This window comes from Argiope bruennichi, chromosome X1 (genome assembly GCF_947563725.1).
Source record: "Argiope bruennichi chromosome X1, qqArgBrue1.1, whole genome shotgun sequence".
NCBI lineage: Eukaryota > Metazoa > Arthropoda > Arachnida > Araneae > Araneidae > Argiope > Argiope bruennichi.
The window spans coordinates 131,793,192-131,807,545 of NC_079162.1; the positions used below are offsets into that span (position 1 = coordinate 131,793,192).

The following is a 14,354-nucleotide window of genomic DNA, read 5'->3' on the forward strand; positions in this document are numbered from 1 at the left end:
TTCAAATTATATGTACAACTAAAATTGATTACATCTCTTTCTTGGACAATCTGATAACTAAAATGAATAAAAAGAATGAAACTTAATTCATTAAAAAAAGATTCGTGACAACAGCCAAGCATAATTCATTTTAAATTAACCCCTTTTCCGTGTCCCTAATATATTCCACCTTTCTTTTTCGAAGCATGTTTAGCAAGGAAACGGATATTAATAAAACTATCTCTTTGCAGTGGCGTCCGGAAATTCAATTTTCACCCCCAACAAGAAACTAAGTTCTCAAAGAGTGGTCTTTCTATTCAAGCAGAAGGTAAACAATACATAATTGAGAAGGCCGGCGTTAACTATTCCAGCTAAATCAGAAAATAAAGCCAATTTCGCGCGGGTGGGTGGTGGGTGGGGGCACAAAGAAAATGTGTACTGAAAGAATTCTCCCCTAATGCTAGGGAGCGGCAGTGGGGGAGTAAGTGTTGCAGATGCTGAGCATGCGCAGAGTGGAGACTAGAGGAGACTAACGGGAGGCGCAGGATTTGGGTGTCGAGATGGGGACAACCGTGGATGTGTTCCGCGTAGCTCTGCTCTTCCTCAATTTGGGGCTTCGTTACTCCCTACCGGAGGTCATCATCATAGGTAAGCAGACTTTTGATGGAAGAATTGCTTCCAGGAGCTGTGTCGAGGAAGATGGCTCAACTTTTGTTTATTTTTCGCAGGAGGTCTTTTCGAAAATTTCGACGATGACCGGGAGATGGCGTTCCGGTATGCTGTGGATCGGATCAACGCGGATGATGCCGTGCTTCCCAAATCCAAACTCTCCGCGAAGATCGAACGCCTGAAGCCCCAGAGTAGCTTTCATGCCGCTAAATCAGGTAGTCCTCCTTTCATCTTTATCTTGAGATTTCAGTGTTTTGATATGCTTTGATGAGATTATTAGAAGGCGACAATAAGTCAGTTCTTAGAATTTCGTGAATCAAAAAAGAAAGTCAAATAAAAGATTGAAATATCAGAGGGGGATCCTTATTTGTAAACACAGGAGGAAAAGTTAGCACAGAATTTCAGTTTCATCTACTTTTAATTAGGTTCAGAAATCAGATTATTATAAAAATATGCAAATCAAAAGAGAGAATATATTTTTTTCGAGGAGAGAAGACTCTTATTTTACCAGCTACAGTCATTTAGATTTTTCGCCTTACCCTTCGTTCTACGTACTTGAAGAATTTGAATTCAGCAGATTTGCTATGATTAAGTTTTGAACTCTGGTTGTCGTCAACTAATAAATACATTAATTATTTTTGTTAAAATCATATGAGGCATTACATTGTAAAAAAACAAAACAACAACAACCGAGAAACGTAAAATGTATTTATTCCATACAAACTCAATACAAAATAGAATCGAATGATTTTTTCTTTCTTTTTCCTACATCTTCATCTTATTTCATTTGATAATAACAAAAGCATATAAAGTTTCAGAAATTACATATGAATTTCAATGTTTGCTTTTGAATCGTTTTAATATTTTTTTGAATTTTTTTCTAGTATCAAAAATAGTAACGAAACATTTATTGCATCATAAAACCATTAACTACATCTGTTTAAAATATTAGAAAGGGGTGTTTCTCTTGTCATATCTTCAGGGATCTGTGAACCCTTTTAACTTGGTCATTGTGTTTATATTATCCTTTGAGTCTTTTGGAGGAACATCAGTTATAAACAAAGCCCTATGCATTGCTACAGAATCAAAATTTGAAGAAGCTCAAATTTTACTCCCAAAGGGGCGACCAAATTTGTAATGCCTTCCCATAGTATAACAAATCTACTAACATTTCTTAAATTACAGCATCTACGTCATATACAGTTTGATATCTGTTAAATTAGGCAAGTCAAAATTATGTTAATTTAAAGTATTCTTTAATCGAGAAAACTCTTTCATTGTTGCAATGGTATCAGGTGAAAAGGTTCCTCAAGTAATTTTAATAAAATTAATATTTTTCTAATTAAAGATTAGTATATGACGCTGTTGAGAACTATTTTATATACTTTTCCTAACCCTTTCTTTGCCAGATATTAAACGTGCACTCTCTTTTAATTCTGTTTGATTAATATCGCTTTAAGATGCTTAGATCTCTGAACTCTGCAAAGTTTTATTAAACCTGTTCTAGGATTAACATCGATGAGTGGGTTATTGGCGCCATTCCAGAAAAAATATTTGAGGAAACATCAGTAAATGCACACAGACAGTGCTTCTATTGAGTATGGAATTCTTCCCACTCTTAGGACAATATCTTTTCTGGCATATTGAATTGACATTTTTCAATTTTAGAGTGAAACTCTTTATTGATACCTAACGCATCAATTTGTATATCAGCAAAAGAGCTGTTTATGATTAAATTTAAATGATTTAATATATCTTAATGCTTAGTTTCAAGAATACATTTTTTAGTACATTTTTATATAATAAGTCTAACTAAATTGGATTCAACCATTTTGCTCTCTACATGATGATCGATTTTTCTCTGAAGTTACTCGTTAGTAATGTCTTTTTCAGAAAATGCAAAATTCGAACTAAATAAGCAGTGAAAAAAATACTTAATAAAAATACAAAACTTCATTGTATAATGCAGGAACCTTCCTTATTGATGAAGGTAAAGGATATGAGATTATACAATTAGATTCTTTGTTGTTTTCTAATATTTTTTTCTTTTTTGTTCTGCTGAGATGCATTTTGAAACTTTCCAAATTATTTATTATGTGGGAATTCTGTTTTCGAGCTTTTTAGAAATTAGAATATGAAGTTTAAATAATTCGTCAATCTAATTAAATAATGCAGTCAATGAATCCCCTATTACGGGAAGGAAAAAACTTTAGCCTTTTTAAAACGGGGAAACATTTAAAAAACAAATGCATTAAAAAATTCACGCAACCCTTTGACTACCAATTTTTAAAAAAAATCCTTTTCTTTCCAATCCCATTGAAAATGAAGATAATAGCTTCTGTATTAGACCTATCTATTCGATTTTTTCAAATGTTTTTAAACCCCTGTGGCTTGTACATGATAGCCAAATACACCCTCCCCTCACTAAAAAAAGAACTATTTAAGCTGATTTTAAACGGTTAGTGGGATGTATATGCCCCGTTGGCAGTGAAAGGGTTAAAGTGTTCGTTTGTAATTTATTAATTTATCTAATGATAATTTATGTAATGATCATATATCTAATTGATTTCTAAAATATTAAATGCACACTTTTTATTCTTGCGACATTAATTACAATAAGAGAGCAACACAATTTCTACTAACAGTAAAGTTGGAAATGCGCATTTGTGTGTTTGCGTGTGTTTGTGTTGGCCGTTTACAAGCCAGACTGTATGATATAGAGCTAAGAAAACTAGTTAAATATACTTCAGAGAGTAGAAATGCTTAATCTGTACCGATGTTTTAAAATTTTAATTAATTAAAGGAAAAATGAAATTTTGACGGTTTTTTCCGAGATAATAAGCGAAAGTATTATTGCACAAAAATTATATTTTCACCATTTTAAAACCTAAAAAAACTTTTTAATATTATTAATTTTTAGACTTATCATTTTTCTTCAATTTTGATTAGTTTAAGAAAATAATTTTTTAAGAATGAATTTCATTACTGCTAAGAAATTTAAATAGTTTTCATCGATTCCTAAAACATATGAACTTTTGATATTCCTCCTTTGTCAGAGCCTATAGAAGGAAGAGTTAGTTTAATACCTATGCCATTTACATAAGGAATAAGGGAATGCAATGATAGAGCCAGAGGGATGAAACGAAGTTATTTTTCTATTATTAGAAGTTAATTCTATTTTTTAATTTTTAAAATGGTAAACAAATATTTTTTGAGAGATATTTTAAGAAATTATCTCGGGAAAAACCACCAAAATTTCATTTCTTCTTTAATTAAATTTTTAATTAAAGAAGAAATGCCATGTTGCTTGAAGTAACATGTAACGGCATGTTACTTGACTCTATTAGGGGGACTCTTGTAGGAAATGAACACGTGTAAAACTATTAAAATAACATGACTTTAATATTAATGGTAATCTGATATTTAAAAATAGTTTATTGACGGAATAACGGATTTCAGGAATATGAAGTGATGCCTAAGACATTTAATGGAAATCAAGCACAAACAATTTTCCCTTTAAACCAACTGGGTGACAAAGACGGCTAGTATATTAATAAAATAAAAGTCATTATTTGAGTAAGCTATTTTTTTAAAATTTCCATTGCTTAATGCAATTTTTCAATCAGCCATTCATTTTCGAATGCCCATCAACAAGGAAAGTATTAATACTCAGAATGAAATAAATAAAAGTGGAAACAATACCATAATCAGTTTTTCTCTAATAATGGCATGTCCATAAAACGAATACAAACATTCATGTTTATTCAAAATGAAAAAGGAAGGGCTCTTTACTAACAATAATAATTTTCGATTTGCTGATTCAATTATTTTGACAGCATTCATGCAAAGATACTCTACTGGGTGAAACATGTGATCTTGAATTGTATTCTTGAGCACTGAAACTGGATACACAGCAGATAGAAATAAAGTAATCAGAAACATTTTTAGATTTAGTTGCATTTTTCAGCTTTTTGACTGTTTTCCAAATTGAATATTTCAATTTTCAGTACTGAGCTAAAAAGAAAATAAGAAATTTAGAGTATATAATCCTTAACAAGAAAAATGAAAATATTTTATTAGGCAAAATAATGAGATGATCCCAACTGCAGAGAAATACGCATATCCACTAAAATAAGACAAATGAAAATTCCAATTCTGCCCACAGGATACTTCATAGTCAATTGGAATACAGATTTGTAAAAAATGTTTTTTTAAAGTAAATGAAACACCAAAAGCATATTATATTTTAGAGATTAGAAAGTTCTTTAAAAAAATATTACATGTTATATTTCTTTATCAATAAAAAAACCGTGTTTGAACAGGTTAGGAGCATCAGTAAATTATTCAACAATAAGAATGATCTGATCTAAATCTTGAAAATAGAATTAGGCTAGAGAGAATTCGGGAATTCTTTATAAATAATAAAGTTCTGAACCATAGAAATATTATAAATCAATTTGATGGATTATAATTCGTTAAGTGTCAGAAATTTTGAAGGATTTTTTAAAATGTTCATGCATACATTAATGACCTCCATTAAATCTATTCTAGAAATGTACAGTATTTCCGTATGTTCATTCGGGTATTTCCATGAATTTAGTTTCTAAACTGGAGAAGCTATTGCTTCAGAATTATAATACACATTTCACCCATTAAATTTTCTGTTTTGATCTTGTCATAAATATGAATTTGAAAGGAGCCATTTCAAATGAATTGAAGAATGAATGAAAAATTCAATGGAAATTTCAAATTGTTATTATTAGCAACTGCATATCCCACATTTAAAATATCACTTTCTTTTCTTGTTTCGATTTTTTAACATTTACATAAAACCGCTTTCAATGAAACGTGAAAACAGCACAATAGTACTATGTAAGCACAATAACGTTGATATAAAATGCAATTTCAAAACATTGCTGTCATTGAATGAATAAATGAAGAGATTGAATTCATGATAATGAGTCAATGGATCACATTAAATCAGTTATTTGCATAAAAGGACTACAAAACATATGTAAAACAAACTTAAGACTTTTAGCAATATTGATAACAGTGTTTTTTTTATCATATAGCTTTATTTTATTGCTAATTTGTTATTGATGAGCGAAAATTTACAGTCAGATATAAATGTATTCCTAGAGGTATTTTGAGAGTGAAAAAGTATGTACAGTCACAGAAAAATGGAGCCTCTTAGCTGAATTTTAGTATTGTTCGTCATACAGTCATAAAAAAAAATTTATCATTCGAAAAGAATTAGCGTAATCTTAAAGAATTTTTGATTAAAAATATCATAAGGGACCGTTTATATATATATATATATATATATATGGAAATATGAAAAAAGTTCTTTTCTTTAATTTCATTTCTTTAATTCATTTTTCTCATCGTATTTCAAAATTCCACGAAATCAAATTTTATTTGTCAAGTGTAACTGTTTCGGAATTATAAGCTAAGAAAAAATTTGACTTTCTTAGGTTAAAAGGAAAATTGGAACATTTATTCATGTATTAAATGATAATATATTTATTGACCGAAACTCTTTTTGTCATGAAAGTATAACGTATTCTATAGATTTTACACACAAACGTTTCATTAAAAAGTAATTTTTAAAATGCAAAAAAAAAAAAAAAAAAAAAAAAAATTCAGAACTGAAGTTTAGAAACTTTTAAATAGTAAGACTCTTAAATTTCAGCATAAATCGAAAGACAAGGCCATTTTATGCAAGCATGTAATATTCCAGCATATTTCTAAGCAGTTTCTCCGTTACATTACATTTTCTGTATTGCCTCTAAGACCATGCATTTAAGGGCACGTTAAGAAATTTTTAAATATCGACAGCATTTTATTTGGCATTCAAATACTACTTATATACGTTTCTAAAATCAAATTTCATTTTTGACGTTGTTGTATTGTAAAAACATACAAGAAAATTTCATCAGTGGCAAAAAATATTTCATATTTTTTGCCGCATTTACTATTAATTATATTTTTTAACGCCTTTACTATTAATTTTTTTAATACAAAACATTTCTTACACAAGCAGAAACGAAAGATTTCAAATAATTTTGATGATTTACAAATAAATGATTAAAATTTTAACCACTGTTATGTCAACATAAAATGAAGCATTTTTCACTTAATATTTAAGTAAAAGGCAGTAATGGATAAAAGGAAATTTTAAAATAAAAAATTTAAATTTTCTTGAATGCTGAAATCAATATAATAGTTGAAATATAAAATTTTGCGAGAATTTTCCTTGATGAATAAAAATATTTTATAACAAAAACATTGCACAAAATATCGAATAAGATTCATTTTTGAGCTATTACTTTTTTAAAGAAGACTATGAATGAATTTTTTAATAAAATATTTGCAATCATATTTTATGTGATCTCAAGTATATGAATAATCTTTATTTGTCAAATATGCTGTTTAAGCTCATAAAAACACTGTTCTTATAATCGTTTGAATAAATTTCAAATGAGATTCATTTTTGAGTTATTAGTTATTATTTTTAAAGATTTATAGTTACACAGAAGACAAGAGACTATGCATGAATTTTTTATAAAATATTTGCAATCGTATTTTATGTGATCTCAATTATGTGGACCATCGTGATTTGTCAAATATTTTTGTTTAAGCACATAAAAACGCTGTTGTTATAACCTTTTGAAAAAAATGTAACTTTCAAGAACGAATGCAAAAATTTAACATATATCTTTATCAAAATCTTAAATATAATTATGCTGTTTTCAAAAATTATATTTAGATGTGTTATTACAATTTTGCAATTTATAACTCCTTTTTACTGATTTTATACTTTCATTTAACATATTTGTTTAATAAATACCAATTTAATTTAATTCATTTTGTTATTTTTAATCAAATAGTTCTAATATAAACTTTCGATTATTAAACTGTATATTTCTTAAAGATATCCTATAAAACGAGATATATATGAAAATTTGAATTTTTTTTTAAAAGAAACTTGAAAGCAGATGTAATAATGGGAAATAATTATAATCTCTCTCTCTCTCTTTCTCTCTCTCTCTCTCTCTCTCTCTCTCTATATATATATATATATATATATATATATATATATATATAGATGGATGGATTATAATTATTCCTATTACATCATCTGCTTTCAAATTTCTATTCATATCAGAAACAGCAAAATATGTGGTGATGAATAATAGCTTAAAAAAAGTGCAATAATAATCTAAATTAAAGATATTAAGAATAAATGAATAAACGCTTATAATGATATTCTTGATTTGCGTTCTATCTCTGTAAAATGCATATATCCTGTATACGAGTAAATAATAAAATGTAAGGAAATCTTTCGCAATCAAAAAGAATTTGTATTGAACACTAAATTGCTGGTAAAGCATGGAAGAGAACCGATTTGTATTTATTGATGAATGAAATGTACTAAATTTTTAATGCTCGCTAAATAAAGTAATGTGTCATTTCATGTCTATTTATGAGTAGAAAGGAATGATGAATAATATATACTGATATTCTTGATTTGCGTTCTATCTCTGTAAAATGCATATATCCTGTATACGAGTAAATAATAAAATGTAAGGAAATCTTTCGCAATCAAAAAGAATTTGTATTGAACACTAAATTGCTGGTAAAGCATGGAAGAGAACCGATTTGTATTTATTGATGAATGAAATGTACTAAATTTTTAATGCTCGCTAAATAAAGTAATGTGTCATTTCATGTCTATTTATGAGTAGAAAGGAATGATGAATAATATATACTGATAAAGAAATAGTCAAGTATTTGTCTAGAACACTATGTTGCTGGTAAAGCAAGGAGGAGAACTGATTTATATTTATCAATGACCGAAATGTACTACTTTTTTTAATGCTCACTAAATAAAGCGGTGTATCATTTCATAACGAAAGATAAATAGTATATACTGATTAAGAAATTCAGGAATAAAGAGCAAAATGAGAAAAATATATTAATTTTTTTCTTTCTCTCTATTCGTAAGATATTAATTTTAATACTAAAATTGATATTAATTTTATACAGTAAAATATATTCATACAATATATATTCAGGTAATAAAACTTTCTATTTTGATGGTCTCAGTGTAATGGGGATTCAGACTCAATTTTCAATACCCTTGAACATTTCTTTGCGGAAAAGAATCAAACTTCTTTTCATTGCAGATATTCTGTCATGGAAAAAGTAAAAATCGCTTTCAACATGTAAATTGTAAATTTATAGATTCTTTTAAAATGTCACAAAAATAAAAAATTCTGTTACCGACTTCTAAAAAAAAAGTATTTTACACATTTAAATATGTAAACGACCCTGTAACAAAAATGATCAGTTAGCTTCCGATGTAATCCTGGTATAATAACTAAAATTTGTACTCCGCGTAATTTTCCCATGGGAAATCTATTCATGTCATCAAAAAAAAAAAAAAAAAAAAAAGATGCCATAAAAAATGTCAAGATTTGCACAATTGCAAATACGTATACAATTCCCTACGAACATTTTAAGCATGACCTCTTTTAATATACGTTACTATCTATAAAATAATATCTTTGGTTTTCATATACGATGAACGGCAGCAGAATAAAGTTTGGGGCTCTTTCTTGCCCGCGAATGTACATATGTCTGACATGAGAGCAATATACTTTATATATTAGATGATGCATTCTATTTGCTCTCTGTTCATTATATATATATATATATATATATATATAGTTCAAAGTTCATGATTCTGTCTGCAAAATTTGCTGATATATTGAGAGACATATTTATTAACTTATAGCATTTTTCCATATATCTGATCGGTCTCAGTGAAATTTTCTTTGTAATTTTCATAGATAATATACATATTGTGAAAGATTACTAAAAGGCAATAAGCAGAATATAATAATGCACTGATTAACTTTCATTAAATTTATAAAAAATGGTCAGGTATTATATTAACTGAATGGCTCAAAAGCTTGTTAAAATGAACATCTTTTACATCTACACTAATTTGCATTCTTTTAACAATATTTGCCAATCAAAATTAAATAGTAATAATCATCATTCAGCACACTGTTGAGCAAAATGAAACGAACCAAGCATTTTCTGAAAATGCCATATATATTATATATGGCTTTGAACTATATATATATATATATAATGAAAATGCCATTTATATTATATATATATACCTATTATATATAATATAAATACCTTCTCTCTATATATTTCTACTATTAGAAAATAGCTTCTTATGATGAACTCATTGTATTAGTCTACGGGCTTCCACGAATACTGTGCAGATTATTATGTTGATATACTTTTGTTGTAAGTTTTGCTGCTATGTTGGTTGTAGAATGACTCCTCGTACATTAGCATGAGGATAAGTCGAAAAATTAGCCAAATAGTCAAAAGCCATTTATAACGACTCATCCTCACCTTTCCTCATGGGAAAATAAAGAGCTAGTTGTTTGTACTCGCTAAATTGTTCTGTAAATACAATTCGTAAAAGGATGCATGGAATTCAAAAATCTATATTTGTATTCTTCTACAAATTAGCCGGTTTTACGATTACATACAGCATAAAACTACAGCGTACCCAAGATTTCCCTGTTACTAAAGTATAATATTCTTCTGCAATGCACAGAAGTGCTAGCAAAGAATTTTATTCTCTTGCTTGACTTTCCAGTACTTTTCTTAGAAACCTTAAACGTTCAGTTTCTTAAATTCTATATGAAGTCGATGAGGCAACTGTGGACCAATCAAAGTGAACAACATTATGCATGATTAACAAATTTCTATTTATATCAATGATGATTCTGTGATATACTACTTGACAAATATTTACACATGAAAGCTTTACTGAACTGCATAAATTTACGTTTCTGAAATAAGTTTCTTTTTTCTGAACTTGTGATTAGTCAAATTTAAAAATTAGCTCATTCTTGCATTTTTGTCTTCAGAAATCTTACACTTTTATGTGTGTAGATGAATGCAAGAGAAACGTTTTGCTATTTGATGCTTTTACCCTATGTAGGAGGTATAAAAATTTAATTCTTTAACTATTTACTATCAACTTTCATAGTAGAGAAGTGTTTTAATGCAACTGTCTACTTTATTTAATCAAATTTTGTAATTTGAATTATATATCTTGATACAATATTTAGGGAATAAGATCTTGTTCCACTTCCTTTTTGAAATCCTTTTCTATAAATATGATAGTTATTTGCGGATGTTTCTTTTATTATACATAATTTTTGTCGCTTTTAATATCGATTTCCTGAAGGCACAACTAAACAAATTATTTTGCTTATTGGCTTTATTTTAAATTGGTTTAATTAAATTAACAGTGAACCAACTGAGGACAAAAGTCATCAGTAATACTTTTCCTCTAAGTAATTCCTAGTTGTAGAAAATATATTGCGATTTGGTTGATTAATTCGTTTTGTTTTAGACCTTTTAATTAATCAATGAAAAATCCCGTAGTAATAAGAGTAAACAAAAAGAAAAGTATGAATTTTGTGCAACGTACAAATTTTGACCAATGGAAAATTGAAACGAAAATAGTTAAGCTTCAAATAGAAAGTTTATTATACTTTCAATTATTCCTTTTACGCAACTGTTCGCATGAAGAAGATTGCGCAACTTTTCTATGAATAGTTTTACTCAAATGAATGACTTCTCATTACAATTCTGGAAGATGAAACTCTCCTGAATTATTGCGCAGTTGCGCATTTTGACATAAATGTACCAAAACAATGGCGAAAACACATCGCAGTAAGATTTAAAATTCATTACAGCCTGGTTACTATAGAAAGAATCGAATGTTTTACAAGATGGCGTAGTGACAAGTTAGAAAAAATAACGAAAAATATAAAAGTACCTCATCTCGCTAAATCCCTCAAATAAATAAGGTATGCTACAATAATTAGATGATGTTGGGAAAGACACCAAAAATAGAGCAACCGCCACATTGTTTATTCGTGGGTGGAAAACTTACTTCCTGCCACAGCTATTTCTGTCGCCCCTCCCCTTTCCCTAGAGCCTGCATTTCTTCCACCTTTCAGTTAAAAGAGAGAGAGAAAAAAAAAAAAGATGGCAAACAAGTGGATTTTTTTCAATGTCGTTTACAGTCCTAGCATGCTTTCTACAAATGACACAAATCTCCAAAGTGAGTTAGGTGGTTATTATTTATTTTTTTGTAATACAGTGGTTGATTCATTTGAGCATTTTACAATAGATTTTCCTATGCTAGCGAAACAGTTTCTTTTACTAGAAGCGCTCTTCTTTTCTCCCAAAGGAAAATATGTTTTCCTTTTGGTATGCTTTTTACAGATCTTGAGAATGATATCGATTTAGATACTGTTATGTAATCTATTGTTTCTTCTCTTGATGTTAAAAGTTTAGATACGGTGTTTTAGGAATGAGTCATCATTTTGAATGAATTAAAATTCCGCAGAGTCATTTATGGATTTTATACAGTCTATCTATTGAAGTACAGCCCTGAATACTTTATTTGTACAAAAACATTATAATTCGAAGCAAGGTTCTTTCAATGGTTCATGCAACATAATGAGAGATCTTTATGTAGGTGAGTGGTATATTTTTTACATTTGTTATTAAACTCTCAAAGCTTGCAGTGCAGATGAGCACAATGCAAAGAGGTAGAAGCATTTATTTCCCAATTACAAAATCAATGAAATATTTTTGTAAAAGAGAAGAGTCTATATATTTCTCGCAAGCATACAGCAGTGATTCAAATATATCCCTCACTGCAATAGAAAATGAAATATGTGTATTATTTCTCATTTTTTAGTCTTCAAAATAGGGAAGTATTGTTAAGTATGAAGTATGTTAAGTATTGAATTGTTAGAAAATATTCATAATTGGAATTATGAATGGTGACATTTCAATGACAGATTCTTGTATCCTAAAACTGAAATAAAAATAAACTATAAATGTTTTTCTGCTCTTATAGTGTGCTTCTTGGTGGGTGAAGGGGTTGTGGCTATCTTTGGACCGAATTCTGTGGCTTCCAGTGCCTTAGTGCGATCCACGGCGTCCGCCCTCCATATCCCTCATTTAGAATCTCACTGGGATTTGGAAAGAGGTGCTAAAGCTCCGTTCACCATTTCCTTGTTTCCTCGAAGCCTTGGAACAGCTATCTACGATTTGGTGAAATCCAAGAATTGGAGATCCTTTACCATCATTTACGAAGATGCGGAAGGTGAGTCCATTCATTGATTCGATATGCAAGTTATGAGAACAATATGCTGAGTTCTCGGAAGAAAATAGATAAACATCCTTTTAGAATGCTTATGGGAAATACTAAGTGATACGGATTGGATGGGAGTCAATGTTCGGATGTATCTATTTCAAAATGATTTCATTTTACCTTATAATTATATTATTAATAGAAAAAATAAAAATAGAATTTTCCAAATGATGTTGATATCAATGCAATCAATTTTTTTTATTTGCTTAGAAGCAAAACTTAAAATTAGTATCCATTTCACTTCGCAACTATTTAAAATAAGAGTTGTGCTAGATGTGTGCTTATCTATATGTAAAAAATGAAACAATCAAAATTTTTAATGAGTCATGTTTTGACCATTCATTTTCTTTATTGGATTATGATTCCAGCGTTATTCAAACTCTCTTGAATTGAGCGTTTAAAATACTCGCATGTTCGTTTCAAGATAAAATGTGAGTCTTTATGAATTTAAAACTTTGAACTGAAATAACGTGTTAGGGCTTTACATGTCGCAACGAATACATGAGATAAGACAAAGTATACAAGGAAATAGTTTAACTTCATTTATCCTCTTTTTCCTAATGTCTCCCAAACATTAATATTCAATAAAAAATCTGACGCTTACATTTTGAAAAATTGATTAATGTGGCAAAATATGTAACACTATTTATATAAAAATGGTTTACAACATTCAAAAACTAATCTAAGCCAAAAATAGCAAGTTTGGAACACGAGTGCCCATCTGTCGATACCCAAACCGTTATCCAGGAACATTATTTTTACCACGTTATTCGTTATATGTTAATCCACGTGTTTTTTATACTTGGAATCATATGAAAGATTTGATTTACAAAGTGAAGCCGAAAAACCTTATTAACTATGACTCATATTTAAGAATAAATATGGAGCACTTGAATCTTTATGTGACAATATTTTTTGTCGAGGTCATGCTATTTTGTTTTGTTTGTTTTGCTATTTTGCGATTTACGGAAAGATTTTCTTTTCCAGCTTTCTCTTCAATTAAAAAATATAGTTTAATCTGCAAATGTTATTCAGTTCAAATTTGTAATTTTAATTCAAATTCTAACTTTAGATTGGGCATTCAAATTTTAAACCAAAACATTTATTGTAAAAAAGAATTTTCTAAATTTTTAAAAGTGATGTTCTTTTTTTTGAAGTAGTTAAAAATTTATAAAAGTATTAAATTTATGGTTTTCTTGTGATTAATAATTGCTGAATTATGAAAAAGAAATCTTGACATATTACTTGAAGGAAGGTTTTTTGTAAAGAAAAGAGATTATGCTTCAGATTCAAATGATGTATTCAAAAATCCAAACAGAAATTTGTCTATTTGGTTAAACTCTTATTTGTTATTGTTTTACAATAAATTTCAAACAAGAGTTTTAAACTACATTTCTTTAAAGAAAGAATTACGTAAGTTGACATTAAA

The 14,354-nt window shown here is 28.7% G+C and overlaps 1 protein-coding gene across 2 annotated transcripts in view; it reads left to right on the top strand.

The window, feature by feature from the left end:
- Positions 1–491: 491 nt before the first annotated feature.
- The window catches only part of LOC129958257 (glutamate receptor ionotropic, kainate 2-like), a 71,756-nt gene continuing 57,893 nt past the window's right edge, over positions 492–14,354 (top strand). For both annotated transcript variants that reach the window (XM_056070572.1, XM_056070573.1), the window contains exons 1-3: positions 492–627; positions 708–863; positions 12,629–12,877. In XM_056070572.1, coding sequence (XP_055926547.1) covers positions 540–627; positions 708–863; positions 12,629–12,877 — 493 coding nt within the window. In that variant the 5' untranslated portion in view covers positions 492–539. The remainder of the gene's footprint in view (positions 628–707; positions 864–12,628; positions 12,878–14,354) is intronic.